Genomic DNA, 19,389 nt, shown 5'->3' on the forward strand with positions numbered 1-19,389 from the left:
ATTATTACGAGAAAGTTTCTCATTATTACGAGAAAGTTTCTAATTATTACGAGAAAGTTTCTCATTATTACGAGATACTAAGTCATTATTACGAGAAAGTTTCTTAATATAACGAGATACTAAGTCATAATTTTGAGAAAGTTTCTCATTATTATGACTTACAGAATTATATTTTTTTATTCAGTGGCGGAAACGGGCTTCCATATTTTAGCTATTTAATTTATGCAATGGTGAAACAAATTGCCAAAATGCATGGGGGAAAAAACTCGAAAAACCGTATTCAGTATTCGGCCTTCGGCCCAGTGTTTCATTTTGTTCGGTTTCGGCCAAAAATGTTCATTTCGGTGCATCCCTAATAAAAACATCACAATAATTCACAAGTAACCCACACGACTCCAGTCCAGCAATTAATGCCTTGTGATGCCTTAATGATGGATTTATTTCTTACAAACACAGCTTTTCACTTCATAAGATATTAATTAATAAGCTGGAATTGTGTGGATGACTTGTCATGCTTTTAGCAGATATGTAGACTCTCATTCTGACGGCACCCATTCACTGCTGAAGATCCACTGGTGAGCAAATGATGTAATGTTAAATTTCTCCAAATTTTTCGGATGAAGAAACAGTCTTGGCTGGCCTGAGGTTAAGTACATTTTCAGCTAATTTTAATTTTGGGGTCAACTATTCCTTTAAACATCTTAATTTCAGATAACCCTCCTTTTGATGCGAAAACAATGGGGATAAAAAGGAGTTATATATATGATAAATGTCGAGAAAAAGAGGTAGAGAGGGAAACTACTTGGGCCCCCTAGATGGATTACTTGTCGATGAGGCCCGCCTCTTTGATCTTGGTGTAGAAGAATTTCTCTAGTAGGTTGGCACATTTGTAGTACTCGCTTTCGGGAGGGTTGTACTCTCGGCAGTTAGTGAAGATCCTCTGCATGTCAGCCATGAACAGCTTCCGTGTGGTATAGTAACGACTCTTCAGACGCTCGCTCATCGTCTTCAAGTCTACAATGCACAATAACAGTCAGGCATTTCATGCTCAAAAGTAAGCATAACGAGCATTGTGTATAAGTGATCTTTGTGTACCCATAGGGAAGCGGATGACTTGGTAATAACCAGGTGCCTCATTCTTCTTTACAGGCTCCATGAAGGGCCATGCATTCTGGTGGGACTAAGGAGTACAATATATATTCCTTATTATTCGTTTTATGGTGTTTCATAAATATAGTTTTTGAAACATGTAAGCACTGCAGATATGCATTACCTTGACCTGCTGTAAGATGTTCTTGAAGGTGCTGTACAACAGGTCTGGATCCTTCAGCTCTTTGCTGTGAAAAATGACGCAAAAATGAAACACACTACATGTTCACATAAGATTTGTTTAGCTGTGACTCACAGATACACACTCACCTCTTCCCTAAAGGCTTCCAGCCCGTCTCACCTGTCCAAAGACAAGTAAACAGTAAAGTTTCAATTAAATTTATTATTAACTGAAATGTATTAATTATTATGAAATTTAATCTTAAGTCAAATATTTCTTCACTACTGTTCAAAAGTTCAAGGCCCACGTTTCTGGCCCTTGAACGTGGTAGTTGTGTTGCTGTCTATGCAGGGTCCAAAAGCTCTCGGATTTTATCAAAAATATCTTAATTTGTGTTCAGAAGATGAACAAAGGTCTTACGGGTTTGGAACGACATGAGGGTGAGTAATTAATGACAGAATTTTCATTTTTGGGTGAACTATCCCTTTAATACTTTTATTTTGCAAAGAATGCATGAAGTACATCAAAAGTGACAGGAAATTTTAGATTTCCATTTCAAATAAATGCTGTTCTTTTGAAGTTTCTATTCATCTAAGCATCCTGACAAAAAAAAAAAAGTAACAAACAGCAGCACAACTGTTAACATTTCTTAACAATGAGAATGATAAGAAATGTTTCTTGAGCAGCAACTCAGCATATAATTTCTGGAGGATCATGTGACACTAAAGACTGGAGTAATAACTGCTGAAAAATCAGCTTTGTCCTCAGAAATAAATTACATCTTAAAATATATTCAAATAGAACACATTTATTTAAAATTTTAATATTTATTATTAAAATACTAATATTATTATTAAAGAATTATGATTTGTATAATAAAATAAATAAAATATTGTATTATTATTATTATTATTATTATTATGCATTTGTTTTTAGTTCTTTAAAAAAATACATAAAAGTGAGACATACGGATTCCTGGAATGCTCTCAATGGCAATCTGACGAACTCCCTCTTTGAAACAGGACAGGCCAGGGTAGACTTTCCGAATCTGTGCTTGCTTGCGCTCTATAAGCTTCTTAATGATCTGAGAGAGAGGGTGAGATAAGAGGTAGAAAACCCTTTAGGCAATAACAGAATGATGAATTTAACCAAACTGAGAAACCTCTTTGACACACCTCAGATCTCATGCTCTCTCTCTCACACACACACCTCTTTCTGTTTCTTGATGATGACAGAGAACTCAGTGTAAGGGATGCAGGGGTTCAGTTCACAGCCCATGAGTGTGGCCCCCTCGTAGTCTTTAATGTAGCCCACATACTTTGACTTCAGCACTTTAATGTCCTTAGAAAATCCCTGACATAAAGCAAGAGAAACAAAATAGGAAAATGGGCATATACTTAAAGCGATAGTACCTAAAAATAAAAATAAAAAATATCCTCATTATTATCTTCATGTTGTTACAACCCAGCAACAAAAGGAGATGTTAAGCAGAACATCCATACTTTTTGTCATTTTTGGAGCTTGGCAGTATAATTCACCATACTCTTTAGTTGTATTTTGTGTCATGGAACTAATAGAGCACTGACCTGCTTTTTGAAGTAGCCAATGGCATATTCATCAGCGTAGGTGAGAAAGTTGAGAATTTCGTGCTTGATGTGATACTCCTTCAAATGGTTCATGAGGTGAGTCCCATAACCCTTAAGCAGCAATCAAATGAATAAAGGTCAAGCTAGCAATGAGTGAGAAAGAATAATAAAAAATAATAATGGGAATGCATTGCAGTATTTATAAGACAACACACCTTGACTTGCTCATTGGAGGTGACCGCACAGAACACAATCTCAGTGAAGCCCTGAGTTGGAAACATCCGGAAACAGATTCCCCCAATAACACGGCCATCTTTAATCAGAGACAGAGTCTTGTGTTTCCTGTGTAAAGAGGAAGTACATTGACTCATCACAATGTTATGCCACAGTTCACAGAAGGCAGTAGGTTAACATTAACCAGAATAAACAATTAGAATACAATTTAAATCTAAACCAAGTTGACTGTTAAAAGGATAGTCTACCCAAAAATGTAAATTCTGTCATCATTTACTCACTTAACTCAAGTTGTTTCAAACCTGTATGAGTTTGTTTCTTCTGTTAAACATAAAATAAGATATTTTGAAGAATGTTGGTAACTAAACATTTGCTGGTAGCCACTGACTTCCAAAGTATTTTTTCTCCTACTATGGTAATCTCAATGGCTACCAAAAAACTATTTTGTGCTCAACAGAAGAAAGAAACTCATACAGGTTTGGAACAACTTTAGGGTGAGTAAATAATGACAACATTTTAATTTTTGTGTAAACTATCCCTTTAACAGTCAACTTGTTAGGTTACGAGTTAAATCCAAAGTTCTGTCATGAAACTCTAGATGGCACAGTCCGATAGGCGCAGCTGATTGGTTCTTTTCGTATCAGCAGCCAATGAGCTTGCCACTCAACATTCAAATACTCGGCTAGTGCTTGCTGAAGCAGTTGCAGCATGCTTCAGAAACCCTCCACCTGTATAGATCTGCTACAGGGTGATTTCATGCATGTTATATATGGTTTTTTTTCATATATGTTATATGTGCAGCAGCAGTATTTCTTACATGTTCACAGCAGCATGTCTGTGGATGTACTGGAAGTAGCCAGTCTTGGTACTTGCTCTGCCGCAGCAGCAGCGTAGCAGATCTGTTCCGCCAAGACCAAACACATTAACTCTGTCATGTACATTACCATGCTAAACTCTCCGAGAGTTGTCATGACAGAACTATACCTTTAAAATGTCAGAAAACACCAGTTTTAAAGCTTCAATCCTCTACACTAGGTTTGTTACTAGTGGTGCAATGGATCACAAAATTCATGGTTCGGATCATATACGGATCAGCAAAAAAACAACAACCTTACTTTAAGTACTTCTATACCATAGCAAAAACGACTAGCTTAACTAATAAAGTTGGTAATAAAACAAGAACAATTAAATTACAAGCATAGATGAAAACAACAAATCACAGTTACAAATATCAGAATTTAGGTGCAGAAATGTAATAATTAAGTTTAACACAATAGTGCTCACTGCACAAGTTAAATATGGATTAATCTTTGTTAGAGCTGTGGTGTTATTTGATTAGCAGACAGAAAAGTATTTATTGGCTGCTGTCGCTTTGAGACCAAATGCACGGCCCTAATACTGACACACATCCGGTTTCTTTCTCACCTGTTTACGTTCACTTAAGAACTAACCGACTGCGTTTACTAGAATACTTGCCAAAGCGGGTATTTTAACATAACTTTGTGTGTATGTAAAAAAAGGAATCACGCTGTGTCTGAATCGTGCCTCTCTCTCTCTGTGTGTGCGCGCGGCAGCGGCTGAGTGCACAGAAAAAAGCGTGCGAGTTAAAACTGCTTGAATGTGTAAACTGGCAAGACAAAACATGTGCAAATGATAAACTTTCACTCTATGATGATTAAACTTAACAGTTAATCCGCGAATCACATGCGTGCCGAACCGTGGGGCCTGGTCCCTACGGATCACAGATCATCTACGATCCGTTGCACCCCTACTTGTTACTATAGGCATCAGACTTTTAATGTCTTAATTACATTAAAATGGTTAATGGTAAGAAACATACGGGTCAAAGACGAGGCGTGTGATGTATTCTTTAGGCATGCGAGGCAGCTGGTGTGAGAAGACATTCTGCAGGCCAACAAGCCACATGAGGATCTTCTTATTGGGCTTTTGGTTGAGGGAGTTTCCAATGACATGGAACTCAATGACGCCACGCCTCTCCTCTAATCGAGCAGCTTCATCACGCGCAGAATGAGCTGAGAGAAGACTGGTCTAAGAGAAAGACAGAGTAAAGGACTGTGTTTACTCTAGTCTCTATGATATGAGCTTTAGCACTGCCATCCATCAGATACAAAATACATAACACTGTGTTTACCTCTGGTCCCAGCATGGCAGTAGGGTCTGTAATGGTAGACATGACTTCATTAATTAATTCCATAGGAATGTCACCAACCACACGGGGTCGTTTGCTGTCCTCATGAGACAACGGCTCAGAAGGCTTTCGCTTTTCTCCACCTACATATGTGCACATATTTTATGTTTACTTGCATGTCACCTTCATAAAAGAATTGTGAACATACAAATGTCTTGTTAAATTATTTTAATGTTAACTTAAAATCTCAGGAGGTCCTTTAAGCTTAAAAACTGTAATGTTGTGAAATGTTATTACAATTTAAAATAACTGTTTTCTATTTTAATATACTCCACATGAAATTCTATTTTAAATTACTCCACATAATCCTTCGTAAATCATTGTAAAATGGCTATTATATTTTAGGAAACTGTTATACATTTTTTTAGGATTCTTTGATGAATTTGAATCTGCTAAATGACTAAATGTAAATGTCATTGAATCATTTATTCAAGAGATTCAGTTCAAAAACGCTAATTTATCCAGTACTGAAACAAGTGAAGTATTTATGAGTGAGTCATTGAATCATTCATTCAAACCACTCTTTCATAAAATTAATATAAAAAATTGGTGTATTAAATATATATTTTAAATACATATATTAGTTATATATGATCTATATAAGATCTTTGTAACGTTACAAATTCTTTGCTGTCACTTTTGATCAATTTTATGCATCCTTGCTGAATGAAAGTATGATTTCTTAAAAAAAAAGTTGTTGACCCCAAACAGTAGTGTAGATTCATCATTAAGACTACATAAATGCAAAGCGATTTTCTAGCATTTCTAATCAGGCACTGAATAAAATGTTATAAAATGAGTTAACACCTGGATTGGGATCCAAAGCGGATGCTGTTTTCCGGGCCGGGCTTACGCTGCCTCCTCCAGCCAGCTCCACCCGGGCGGGACTACTGGTGTAGTACAGGGGGCGGGTCACGGGCGAAGCACTGATCACTGTACCAATCAGAGAAGAGAAAAGTCTCTTTACACAGCCATGCGACACATACAACTGAATAAAATTAACTCTAACACTGCTAATCACCTGTGGGTATCTGTCCACCTGATAAACGGACCATGAAGTCTTCACTCCAGATGGGTGAATTATGACTATAAACCTCTTCCTCTAGCATAGACAAAAACCTGCGCACAACACACACACATTCACATACACATAATATAGACCTGTTATTCGTGGAGGTTTCTGTCTGTGGTTGTGTGCTTACTTGGGGAAATGTGTGAGAATGAGAGTGCGCTTCTCAGGTGGTAGTTTGTCTTTCTCCTGACGGGCCTGTTCCAGCAGCTGCTTCCTCATTACAGTGAACACAGAGCGCAGAAAAGTGCGGCCGAAAATCTGTGTGGCCTCATATCGAGGGAGACTGTCACAGAACTGTGGCACGTTACAATAACACAGCCACCTGCAACACGAACACAAAGACGACCAGAAATATGTATTAAAGGACTTTTTTTTATTTTATCTTTCCTTTAGTGTGTAATATAGCTTTCTGTGCATGTAAATGATCTGCAAAGTTACAAAGCAAGCACTAACTCAGCGTCAAAGGGAGAAAACACTTCATGCAAATGTACATGTATTCTAGCAGTCCCAAAAGTAAAATTATGACTTGTAAATTAGCATAATATGGGCACTTTTAAATATAAATAAGGCCAATTGTTATTTCATGTTATCTTTAAATGACAATAAGGTACAAAACAGAAGAGAAAAATTATGTCTCGTTTCCCTCTCTTGGGTGATCCTAAACACAAAAACTAAGTCACCTGGTGTAATTGACTTTATAACCAGCCACATCATCATCAGGTGCTCTCTGCCTCCTTTGTGAGGGAGTCTCTAGCTGCCAGTAGTTGATCTGGTTGAGGAACATCTTTGCGAGCTCCACAATGGTTTGCCTCTCCTTAGAAGGTAGGTGGCTAAACTTGTACTGCACAAAGTTGTTCACACCCTGCAACAAAACCGACACATGAAAAAAAATGTATGTGTGACACCAAGAACAAAGGATGTCAGGAATGTTTTTAATAATATCAGAGGTTCCTCAAAATTTCCTGTTTCATATGCCTGTTTCAGCATAAAGACGCTATTGACCTCATAGGAGATTTGACTGTTTTTGCACCTTTACACTTCCTGATACTGACATTATGTTTGAATGTGAAAGTTGACCAAATATTGTTACCAATACTGTTACCATATTCCAGACTGAGGGGTTTAATAGAAGTTGAAGAATGAGACATTGACAAAAATCCATACTGATCGTATATTATTCATTAACTATAGTGATTACAGCCTTGCAATTTAAGCAGCTACCTGTTCAATGCTTGGTTTTTCAAAAGGTGGGCTTTCCAGAGCTTCTACCACCGGCCTTCCCATCTGCAGGATGCATTTCCGTAGCAACTAAGACATTTTCAACAAATATAGGTAGGTAAGACTGACAAATAGTAGCAAATACAATAAACACAGCAGAATGTAAATATATAGTAATATACACTACTGTTCAAAAATTTCAGGTCAGTTTTTTTTAAAGAAATTAATACTTTAATTCAGCAACTTAAGGACGCATTAAATTGATCAAAAGTTACAGCAAAGACATTTATAATGTTACAAAAGATTTCTATTTCAAATAAATGCTGTTCTTTTGAACTTTCTATTCATCAAAGAATCCTGAAAAAATATATCACCGTTTCCAGAAAAATATTAAGCAACACAACTGTTTACAACATAATTATAATAAGAAATGCTTCTTGAGCACCAAATCAACATGAAATCTGAAGGATCATGTTACACTGAAGACTTAATTATTGGCTGCTGAAAATTCAGCTTTGCATTACAGGAATAAATTATATTTTAAAATATATTAAAATAAAAAACACTTCTTTAAAAGTGTAATAATATTTCAAAATATTAATCTCTTTACTGTATTTTTTATCAAATAAATGCAACCTTGGTAAGCATAAGAAACATTACAAATCATACTGACCCCAGATTTTTGGTAATTACATTAATTGTAATACATAAACCTTAAGTGATCGATATTTTTAATCTTTCCATAACAGGGAGTCACGCACTGAGATGCACATAAGCACCACTTCACAATGTGCAAAAACCCACAAGAACGCACTTTGAACAGAGAAAAGTAAACTTGTTTAGTGTCTGGATCCTCTTCTTTATGGACACATGTGTACAAGTACTCCACATCCAGTACAATTCCAAGCAGTCTGTTCATCTCCTCCTCTGAAACATTCTCTAGGTGTGTCACATGTACACCTGGCCAGTAACACAAAAGAATACAATTGTGAGTTTGTAAGAAGCCTTGCCATTGACGTAGCTGAAACATAAACAGTACAATATAAAACTGTTGACTAAGTAATTGATAAAAAAAAAAAAACATATTTGAAGCTTATTGCTACATTTTTAAATATGTAGTTTGTGTAAATTGTTTATGTGAAAACATTATCGCTTAACAACACTGACTCATTGTAGGTCTTTCTTGAAAGGTTTATAGATTATACTAAACATCCATTTCTCATTTCTTTAGGAATGGGATTTTATCTTCCGGAATTCTATTATTACACAAACAGTCATTACCGAGGGCGTGGCTGCAGCTTCTACACGGCTCCATTAAGTTAACAGCAATTGGCTGCTCAGCCCTGGGCGGGGTTGGAGGGGGCGGAGTTGGTGGTGGGTTTTGACTCTTCCAGCCATTACACTTACAACCTCCTTCAGCCTGTGAGAGGACGAAACAGATCAGCCACAAAATATGACATCAATACATTAGGAATGTTCATACTAATAAAATAAACATGTTGAAGCACTGCACAGAAACCAATAGAATCATACATTATTTAATTATTATTTTATCCATATATCAAAAAATAAATTTCTAGTGGGCATAGAAAATTCCTATCCATGTTTAATCTGTTTTCAATACTGATGGAGGGCCAAATTACTTAAAATTAAATCATTAAATATATGTTGAAAACATGCCTAAACACACTGGAGTTTGAAAGTGACACCCACTAATTGTTCAGTGACATACAAAAACTGTAACCCTGCACAACAAAGTTAAAAGACACAATCTGCCTGTGCTTAAATGAAAAATCAATCCAAAGATAATGAAAAATTAAGGCAAACCTAATGCTAAAATAAAATGGACATTTATTCACTTATTTTTGGTCCTTTCATATGTAATTTAATGGTTTTAATGTTTTATTAACAATTAAATTATGTATTTATCGATTTAGTTAAATATTTTAACATTTGAGTAATTTGGCCCTCCATGTTTCGTGTGTGCCTGATCTGCCAACAATTAGCAGACAACGCCCCCCAGCAAGACCCCGCCCCTTCAGCAGCTGTCATCCTGTCAAAACAAAGACGCCGCTCTCTCCTCTTGAGTAATCAACTTCAGATTTTGTCTCCCGTTCTGGCAGAACTCTCGCGCCAAAGCACCATGAAACTTTAGTTTGACTTGACAAAATACAATAGAAAAATCTGCGTTCATTGTTAAAAGAAAAAAATTAATTGACTACCCGCCAAGAGTACCCAATGTTCACGTCATGTTGCCCACTATGGGCAAACAAAGCGTATTATCTCTGCAGATCACGGAAATGATGAGCTCAGTGATATATTTTGTTGTGCATTAATTTAAGTGGCTAAAGCACGAACAAAACATGGAAAAATACAAAAAAAGATGGAAGACAAAGCAATGGCTTTTTGTGCCGTGCTTGCAAATTCAAGAGTGTGTAAAGTAAAGTAACAGCTAGTTTCAGCTATCAGATAAACGAATAAAAGCGAGTCTTTCCTTTGCACTGTAGACGTAAACAATGTTTTTACATTTCTAATGTACCTTGCACGAGGAATATACACCGAGTTTCTCCAGTTTCTTCGGACGCGGGGAGGAGCGGAGCTGCGCCTTCTTGACGGCGATACGTGCAGAACCGACAGCAGCGCCCGAACACTCGGTTCCACCGACTCCTGGCGCAGCCGGAGCCGAGCCCGCCGCGCCCACCGCCGGGGAGCCCTGAGGAATCCCCGTGCTCTCCGACATCGAGCCTGCTTCCGCGCTCCGACTCGAATCCTCGAAGTCCGCCCGCTGTGTTCGCTCTCTCTACCCCTCAACAGCGGGATCAGACATGGCGTTCATCCCTGCTTTTTTATTTGACATTGTAAATCTACCTTGTCTCCGCTAGGGGAGGCACAAAATGAATATCCCGTTATGATTCGGAGAGGGACACAAATATGTCACGTTTCTAAAAGATCCTTTCAAGGTCAAATACATTCAAAGCGTCAGACATGGTTTGTAGCGACATTGACTTCTAAAATGACTAGCTCGAAACTTGTCCCCAAATCTTCTCTAAAACCAGCCTGACCAGGCCAAGAAGCCTAGCTGGTTTCAAGTATTTTTATTAGCAGAGATCTGGATGTGAAGCCACTTGCATGAATAACATGCTTTTGATACAATCAGGGCCTAGTCCTAATGTCATCTCTTTAATAAACATACTTTGGACTTGCATACCCCGCCAAAAGTTATATGAAAAGGGTTTAAACAATGTTAAAGGAAAATCAACTTCAGGTTAAACAGCAGTTGTATGCTTAGGGGCTTGACAGTGTTGCTACTGTTAACTAAAACTATTAAAAAATTGTTTTAGTAATTGAAATAAACCAGAAAATGAAACAAAATATAAATATAAGATGAAAATCTTATGAAAAATATAAATTTTGCCTTTGCAACTAACTGAAATAATTTTAAGTTAAAGTACTAAACAATTACTAAAATTAAAAGTAAAATAAAAATGAACACTATGTATAACTATAAAAAAATAATAAAATGGCAAAAGCACATAAATTACTAAAACAAAGTAAAATTTTAAATAAGCTGAAAATACAAAAATAAAACAATATATACAAGTACATAAATAATACAAAAATAATGGGATTTAAATACTGATCACCGTCACCAAAAATGAACACAGGTAATCATAAAACAGTCAGGTCTCACTATGAGGAAGTAGGAAAACACTTTGTAAAATTAATCTTATCTGCAATCAGCCATAGAATAAAAATCAGTCCTTTATGAGCAAACAAATGTGTTGTGACTCAAGGTACAATTTACTTATTATGGGTCATTATCACAAACAAATGCTATTACACAAGAATCCGCACCGTGATGGGAATTCCAATTAGTGATAAGACTAGAAGTTAATCTGGCCCTCTGAACACACAATATTATCAATAGCAATACCATTTATAAGAAATGTATTTGATACATTAACAGTAATATTTAGGTAACTGCATTTTTAGTCTCAAAGGGGGAATGCTTAAAAAAAAAAAAAAAAAAAGTGAATATAGCAGCGAAATTTATGTGGTATCCTGAAAGGTAGAAGATCGAGAGAATGTTAAAAGTGTATGTGTTGTCCGATACTGGGAAGAAAAGCAGAAGAAGAACTATCATAATCTGTTGATGTGGACACTGTTTAGTGACAAAAACATTTGTGAACATTTTTGTGAAAATTACAAAACAGACCACTAAAGAAAAGCTTTTTTTTTTTTTTTTTTGTTAATAACGCTACATACACTTTTATAAGACCACCATTGATTATAATTTAACCATTTGTGAAAAAGAAACATAACTCCAACCCCCTATCAAAGCAATTCTTGGTTACTGTACAATTGTTTTTTTTTGTTTTTTTATTATTATCTAACTCCCTATCAAGCATTAGTCCTGCAACAGTAAATGGAAAAGACGAATACATTGCAACACCCTATTTACAGTAAATTATTTATATATATTTATATCACTCTGGCTGTACTTGCAAGAGATAATATCAAGACCAAAAATTAGTGCAAGGCATGGAGTAAGAAACACCTGGGTGAGTTAGAACCAGAAGAGTGTGAGCAAAAGAGAGTGACTGGTGCATGTTTGTGAAAAGGAAGTTACTTATCTTGTGTAGATGTTTTTTTTTGTTTTGTTTTTTTTAGGCCTTTTATGCTGAATGAAAGCACAGCCACATATTCACTCAGTTATAGAACAGTGCCAATAATGCTGACAAAAAAGTGAAGGCTTGTTATCTGGTGAGAGAATAATAAGGAGGCGGGATCTTGGCTATGTGTGTGTGTGTGGTTAAGAAGGAGGTGGGATTTTTGCTGGTGGCACAGCCTCAGGAAGTGGGCAGTCTGCCACTGAACAGAGCCGCTGGGACATCCAGAATCAGAGAGGGAAAGATCAGGGAAACGAGATGGAGTGGAGCAAAGAGCCGGGTAATTTGTCACGTCCTCTCTCACCATGTGTGCCATTGGATAAGGTTAAAACTTTGATTTACCTTTTTCAGGCTTTGTAGTGATACATGCATCCATTATTCTGAAAAGTACATTTCCATAAAACTAAATCATAAAAAAAGATGAAAACAGATTTGAGAAAAAGAAGCGACTGTAGAGTTCTGAATTATGACAGGGCAGGTGAACCCTTGCAGAGGCCCCACCCCTTTCATCCTGGTCAGGCAAACGGCATTCAGAGATTTTTTTTTTTTTTTTTTTTGATGGATATCTGACGGCATATATTACAGTTTGGAGACAAGGCATGACCTTAAGCATGAATACAGTAAGAGGCCTGGGTCTTTACAGAAAAACAACAAAACAAAAACACAGCAGATACATGGGTGGGGCAGAGCTTTTGTTACAGCGTAAGAGAGTTGTGAAAAATGGGGAAAGCGGAGGCATTTCATTAGTTAGTCAAAAACCAAGTTGGAGGGCGGGACCTTGCGTTAGTTGTTGCGGTAACAGAGTTTGGTGAGGGGGATTTGTTTTGCATTAGTTGCTGCAGCAGGGGGCCTTAGTGGGTTGGGCAGTCTCTGTGAGGTCCACACCCCTACTCCGCCCACTGCTGACTCCGGCAGCTGGGGGCTCATTCTTAGGCAACCTTTTCGCTGAAGAGAAACAAAACAAGAAATTAACACTAATACTTCTTAATGTTGCTGACTTTATCTGATAAAAAAAAAACACAGTAATATTTGAAATATTATTACAGTTTAAAATAACTCTTTCCTATTTTAATATATTTTTAAATGAAATTTATTCCTGTGATGGCAAAGCTGAATTTTCAGCAGCCATTACTCTAATCATCGGTGCCACATGATGCTTCAGAAATCTTTCTTATATGATGATTTGGTGCTCCAGAAACATTTCTCATTATTATCAATGTTGCATTATCAACATTTCTGACTCAACATAAATATTAAAAACAAAGGTAATCATCTATTAATGAATAAAACACCTCTAATGTTGCATTTACAAGATCTTATAAATACTTTAAATCATCACTGTTAGGTTTTACTATGAGGTAAAAACTTACCAATGGCCATGAAGATCTCATTGACATTCATGGAAGTCTTTGCTGATGTCTCCATGAACAGCAAACTGTTGTCATCTGCATAAGACTGAGCATCCTGTAGAAATAAAATGGCTCAGGTGAGGGAGACAGCAATGGTCAGATTTAAAAAAAAAAAAAAAAAAAAAAAAAAAAAAAAATTCCTTCCATTTATATAGCGCTTTTCTGGGCACTCAGAGCGCTTTACATAGAAAGGGGGTATCTCCCCAACCACCACCAGTGGTCATCACTCACAACCATCACTCACTGCTCTTGATTGAATAGCTTTTGTAACTTTAATAAAGATTCATCTTTAATTTATACAGTCAAATATGCAGGTCAAATAAAAAAAAAAAAAAAAAAAAAAAAAAAAACTTCTCTCTGGTCTTGTTGTGAAGTCATGTATACCTGGCAGTGCACAGCTCTCTTGTTGGCAAGGTCAGCCTTGTTCCCAGACAGTGCGATGACAATGTTTGGACTGGCCTGCCTCTGAAGCTCCTTAACCCAGTTCTTTGCTCTTGCAAATGACTCCTTCAAGGTGAAGAAAACAAATGGCACAATAACAGAAGCAGAGAAGAGAAATGTGACAATAATTGGTCATAAAACACAACTGTTCGTTCATATAGTGCTTGAGAAACAAATCTACTCACTTCATTGGTGATGTCATAAACTACAATGGCAGCCTGGGCACCTCTATAGTACATGGGGGCCAAACTGTGGTAGCGCTCCTGTCCGGCTGTGTCCCAAATCTCAAACTTTACCGTTGTGTCATCCAAGCACACCGTCTGTGTAAGGAAGGCCGCTAGAAGCAAAAGAGAAAAGTCATTGAGAACATGTTTAAACAGGTACACACAAATTTTTTAACAAAAATCCCCTACCTCCTATTGTGCTTTCCTGAAATTCATGAAACTGCCCCTTGACGAAGCGCAGTACGAGGCTGGACTTTCCCACAGCCGATTCTCCTAACAAGACCAGTTTAAACTGGCAGATCTTATTGCCCGCGTTGGACCCGTTGGGGCGTGTTGCTCCTCCCCTATTGGCCATGACAGTCGTCAATCACCCCGTCTCCTTTAAGCGGTCACACACACACTGAGAGCTGTCCCAGTACTGGCTGCACAGGACAACATGTAACCAAAAAAGAGAAATGAAAAAGAGCACTTTCATGTTGACTATAGACAAAGATCTTTTCTTTCTTCTCTTTTTCTCTATTCAGAGCTCTCAAACAGGGAATCGCTCATCTTGGCTATAGCGATAACGGCTAGTAACGCAAATGCTATTTTTGGTTTTGAGTCATGCACATTTTTAGACTAAAAACACTGGATTATACAAAAATAATTTGATTTACACATCTTGGTCTATGTCAACTACACTGCAAATTACACTGTTTTGCTTCACAATATAAATCACTATAGAATTTCTATGACTTTGCCATTACTGGGTAAGGATTATTGCTTTTTTTATGCCATGTCAGCAGTAAGGCTATCTTCATGACAAAAACAATAAATAATAAAAATCATGCAACAAGAAGCTATATAAGACATTTAAGGTTATAGTAGACAAAAAAACTAAAATACATTCAGGTGATACTTTTTTTTTTTAAATACATCAGTTAAACATCTCTGAATAAAGCAGTCATCTATTTAAATTAAAAACAGTCCCAAAAAAGTTTGGTAAGGACTATTAAAAATCATTCTGATTCAGTATGATCTAATCATTCATGACTGTGAAACAGTTTGATAAATTCAATGACAAAAATTGATTCAAATGACTCAAAATAATTATTCAGTAATGCACTTAAAAAGTTTTATTATGACTACAGTTTTAGGAGGTAATTTAAAATAGAAGAGTAATTTATTAAGACAACAAACAATATTTTAAAGTAAACACAATGTATCACCATTTTCGCAAAAGTATTAAGCAGCACAAATGTTTTCAACATGTATAAGAAGAAATAAGAATGAATTTCTTGAGCTCCAAATCAACATATTAAAATGCTTTTCTGAAAGATGATGTGGCACTGAAGACTGGAGCATTCAGTTCTACATTCAGCATTACAATCACAGGAATGAATTACATTTTAAAATATATTCAAATAAATGATGTGATATATTCCAAATATTGCTACAGACTGTAATCATGCATCAAAAACACAGAAAACAATTGTTTTATTGAACATAATTTAACACTGCTGAAAATCCTTGCAGAAATAAATGTCTGTATCCATGGTAACCCATTCTAGCACAGAATGTCCTGAGTAAGCAGTCAAAACAAGCATGCTCATTTAGCCCGATGCAACAATTCAGAAGCTGGGGAAACATCATGTCACTTCCCAATTAAATACCTCAGCCTTCGGAGCAACTACACATACCTGGGATACAATACCAGAGATACATGCATCAACTCAAATGACGGTAATAAAACTCAAGGAATCTGATTTAGAGATTTAGACATTTACTGTGGCAGTGACCTCAAGGCTAAAAACAGCAGGGAAAACACTTTCCCTGTCAAAACTGCAGTTACTGCTGTTGTGAAATAGGAGAACAAAAACAGACCCCTGATGCTCATGTGGCTGCTGTGGCATTGCATCGTCATAAGCTGATCTTTCTATAAGAGAAACCAATACCTGCTTTGACACTCGCATCAAATCAACAACAGGATCTCTATCTGCATAACAGGACATAAACCAACTCCTTAAGAAGCAAGCCTGGTATGTCTGGTTTAAAACGCAAAGCATGCCAAATCTGCTGTTTTCATCCATTTGGTATGTATAGCAGCTGATACAACAACCACATTTGTCTTTTCACACTTTCTCAGAGTGCAGTGGCAAGGCTTACACACAAAATTCCAAAAGCGAAACAAAAAGCACAGCTTATGAAACAAGTCATTACATTGCAAAAGTCACATCACCTATGAGAGGTTTTACTCAACTGCTGCTGGTCAGATTGTGGTCTCATTATAATGACAGGCCTAACAAAACCAACCTGTGATTTCTGTTGAAGGTTGACACATAGTCATCCTGTCCATGAATCATTTACCCAAAATAAACCTGTATTATCAACACCACAGCACTCTATAACCCTAAAGAAGAGCAAGTCGACATTGGTCAGACTTAAGTTCACCCAACTTAAACAATTCCTCTATTTATCAACACACCCCTGAGCCTCAAGCCAAGGAACAAGCTGTCTTGTTCCTCGCAAAGACAGCCCACATCAGGTCAGATGCTAAGTCTGTTAAATCAGAGTGATCGGCCATATACCTCTGAGAATCAGATAATAACGACGATATAATAAGCTGATAAGCAACTTCAGTTTAACTCCAGCATTCCCACCCTGTTTGCACCCAAACTGCATTCCGACATATGCCTCAGCTAAGCATACCACTATAAACATAGATTCGCGCTAAGGAACAAGACCATGTATAATGTACGTTATATATTAGGTTGAAGAGTTCAGGTTTGATGACTTATGTAGGCTGAATAAGGACAAGGGGCCTGTAACATTTTTTACGAAATCTAGCAAGCTAAAGTGGCTAACTAGCTTGAGGGATACGCCAAACCAGAAAACGGCACATTCAACGGAGGTATTCGGTGTCTTTTTACCTGAATGTCAGCCGACAGGTTGCGTGAACTGATTTACGACGACGGAGTGCTCAAATTTTTGAGAGGTTTTCCTTGTTGTTGGGGTCAGTTAGTGGTAATTTTACCAACCCCGATCAAGTCTCCTCCTTTCTTTTCTCTCTCGCAACTTCCCCTTTAGAACCAAAACACAAACAAGCGTTTCCGCCCCTCGTGCCACGTCAGATGACACTTCCGCCCTGCAATGACGTGCTTCCTCCGCGTAAAACATCCTCGGTGGATATTTGAATCAGTCTGGTTTTCATACACCTAGCTGTCAGCCTGTCTTACACTATTTGCTATTATAGAGCTATGATGTTTATGGTAACTTCCCTGTATCTATCCGTCTGTCTGTCTTTACTTTTACATTATCTATCTATCTATCTATCTATCTACCTATCAGACATGAGAAACATTCATTCTCACATGCAGTTGCAATGTCTATCAACAGATGGCGCAATGATGCTGTTTTAGGCAAAGATTCTGCTTTAAAATGTCTGGAGACGAACAGTTACATTTGATCTGTCAGTCATTTCAGATGTTTTGGCAAAAAAAAACATTGTTCATCGTCTTGTTTTCGTTTTAAATTGGCCTACTTCTAAAATGTGATTCATTTGATGTTCTCTTAGAACTACATTCTTAACAAAACATTGAATTTTTACACAAAATAACAAACCAATCTAGCAATTCTTTGTCATGCAAACCCTGTGATATAAGAAAAGTGATATAAGAAGATCTGTCTTAAAGCTAAATTTGTGTAGTTTTGAGCAGAGACATAACCTAAATAAATTATCAGCTGGGTCTAAAGATCGCTGATATTTTGCTTTAATTGCTGGAACGAATATTTTTGGGGAGACAGACAGTTAGTGTTCATTAAAGCAGTCAGGATATGGCTCGCAGAGTAAACTTTAATTACCCTTTAAAATTAGATGATATACACACACACACACACGACCCCCTGACATAGCACTGTATGTGCCATAAATAATAGCCTGGAATGGTTTGGGACAAAAATGAAGATGAATCGGACTACAATGAAATTGGTTCCACGTGTCAAGCAGGGGACAGTTCCCAATAGATCATGGGCAGAAGTGTTAGTCTACTTAATTTATTTTGTTGTAGCATTTGTAATATTCTGGTTATATTATGGTTTTATATACTACATTTATTTTTTAAGCCATTTAATACAAATGTGCACATGGTGATGACTGCATGTCAAACTGCTCTACAGATCTGACAGTGCATATATGGTTATGCTGATTTTTTCAGTAGTCTGTCAAACAATCTATTTCTTTTCTGTTACATTTCCTTTCCTGGAAGAAAAAGGTCAATGTTCAGATCTCACCAGTTGCCTTTGTGACCCACTGTGTAACAATTACAAGAGTCTGCTATTGTAATTGCGGCCCCTGTGGGGCCAAATAATTGGTAAAGTAAATTGTAAAGTAAATTAAATAATAAAAAAATGTTTTACATTGAATCAATATAAAAGTTATTGAACAAGGTTTTTGCTCATCAGGATTTAAGCAATTATTTATAATATTGAATATTCATGTGTACACAATAAGGAAAATCAGAAACAACAGAGCGGCTTCTGTATCTCAGAAAAATTATGACATGCTAATTTTTAGTAACCTTTCTCTTTTAGAACAAGTATGCTATGTGTTGTACTGTACTAGCCAGTTCCATTTGAATATAAAAATAGGTGTGAAAATAGGAGTCCATCCTTGAGGATTTGTGCAGATGATGTTTTTCATCATGATTCATGGTGTTATATATTCATGTATTCCGCTCTGACAGGTAGTTTATAAGACCTGTAAGTGTGGCACTGTGTGAGACATGAAGTACATTATCCTATTAAAATTCAGCATGAAGGAATTACATGCCGAGACCATCGAACAAATGAGACACATGGTCATGCAGGTCATTTTGTTCTCTCTCTTCCCCTCTCTTTTTTGCTTTCATTCACACAAAGCGCTTCAGTTGAAGAGTATTTTCTCTTATATGCCTCTGTGGCATACAGAAAATAAACATTCTTTATTGGCATCTACAGTTCCATGATGAATCATTAATAGAAAAGATCACCCAAAAATGAATTTGCTGAAAATGTACTCACTCAAGTTTGTGTCTTCATT

The 19,389-nt window shown here is 36.8% G+C and overlaps 2 protein-coding genes across 2 annotated transcripts; both read right to left on the minus strand.

Annotated features, from left to right (window-relative positions):
• Positions 1–412: 412 nt before the first annotated feature.
• On the minus strand, positions 413–10,911 carry LOC107688328 (histone acetyltransferase KAT2B-like). The gene is made up of 18 exons (XM_016485960.1): positions 10,129–10,911; positions 8,871–9,009; positions 8,404–8,549; positions 7,593–7,679; positions 7,052–7,233; positions 6,502–6,693; positions 6,321–6,418; positions 6,107–6,232; positions 5,243–5,382; positions 4,931–5,139; positions 3,072–3,198; positions 2,857–2,967; positions 2,480–2,623; positions 2,240–2,354; positions 1,420–1,450; positions 1,274–1,337; positions 1,096–1,180; positions 413–1,014 (listed from the first exon to the last, which is right to left on the minus strand). The coding sequence occupies exons 1-18, from the start codon at positions 10,327–10,329 to the stop codon at positions 821–823; spliced, it is 2,391 nt and encodes a 796-aa protein (XP_016341446.1). The 5' UTR covers positions 10,330–10,911; the 3' UTR covers positions 413–820.
• A 710-nt stretch (positions 10,912–11,621) lies between these two features.
• LOC107688329 (ras-related protein Rab-5A-like) lies at positions 11,622–17,416 on the minus strand. Its single transcript, XM_016485961.1, has 6 exons — positions 17,243–17,416; positions 14,523–14,755; positions 14,295–14,446; positions 14,053–14,175; positions 13,630–13,723; positions 11,622–13,204 (listed from the first exon to the last, which is right to left on the minus strand). The coding sequence occupies exons 2-6, from the start codon at positions 14,686–14,688 to the stop codon at positions 13,089–13,091; spliced, it is 651 nt and encodes a 216-aa protein (XP_016341447.1). The 5' UTR covers positions 14,689–14,755; positions 17,243–17,416; the 3' UTR covers positions 11,622–13,088.
• Positions 17,417–19,389: the final 1,973 nt, after the last annotated feature.

Source organism: Sinocyclocheilus anshuiensis, unplaced genomic scaffold, assembly GCF_001515605.1.
Source record: "Sinocyclocheilus anshuiensis isolate Anshui unplaced genomic scaffold, SAMN03320099.WGS_v1.1 scaffold209, whole genome shotgun sequence".
NCBI lineage: Eukaryota > Metazoa > Chordata > Actinopteri > Cypriniformes > Cyprinidae > Sinocyclocheilus > Sinocyclocheilus anshuiensis.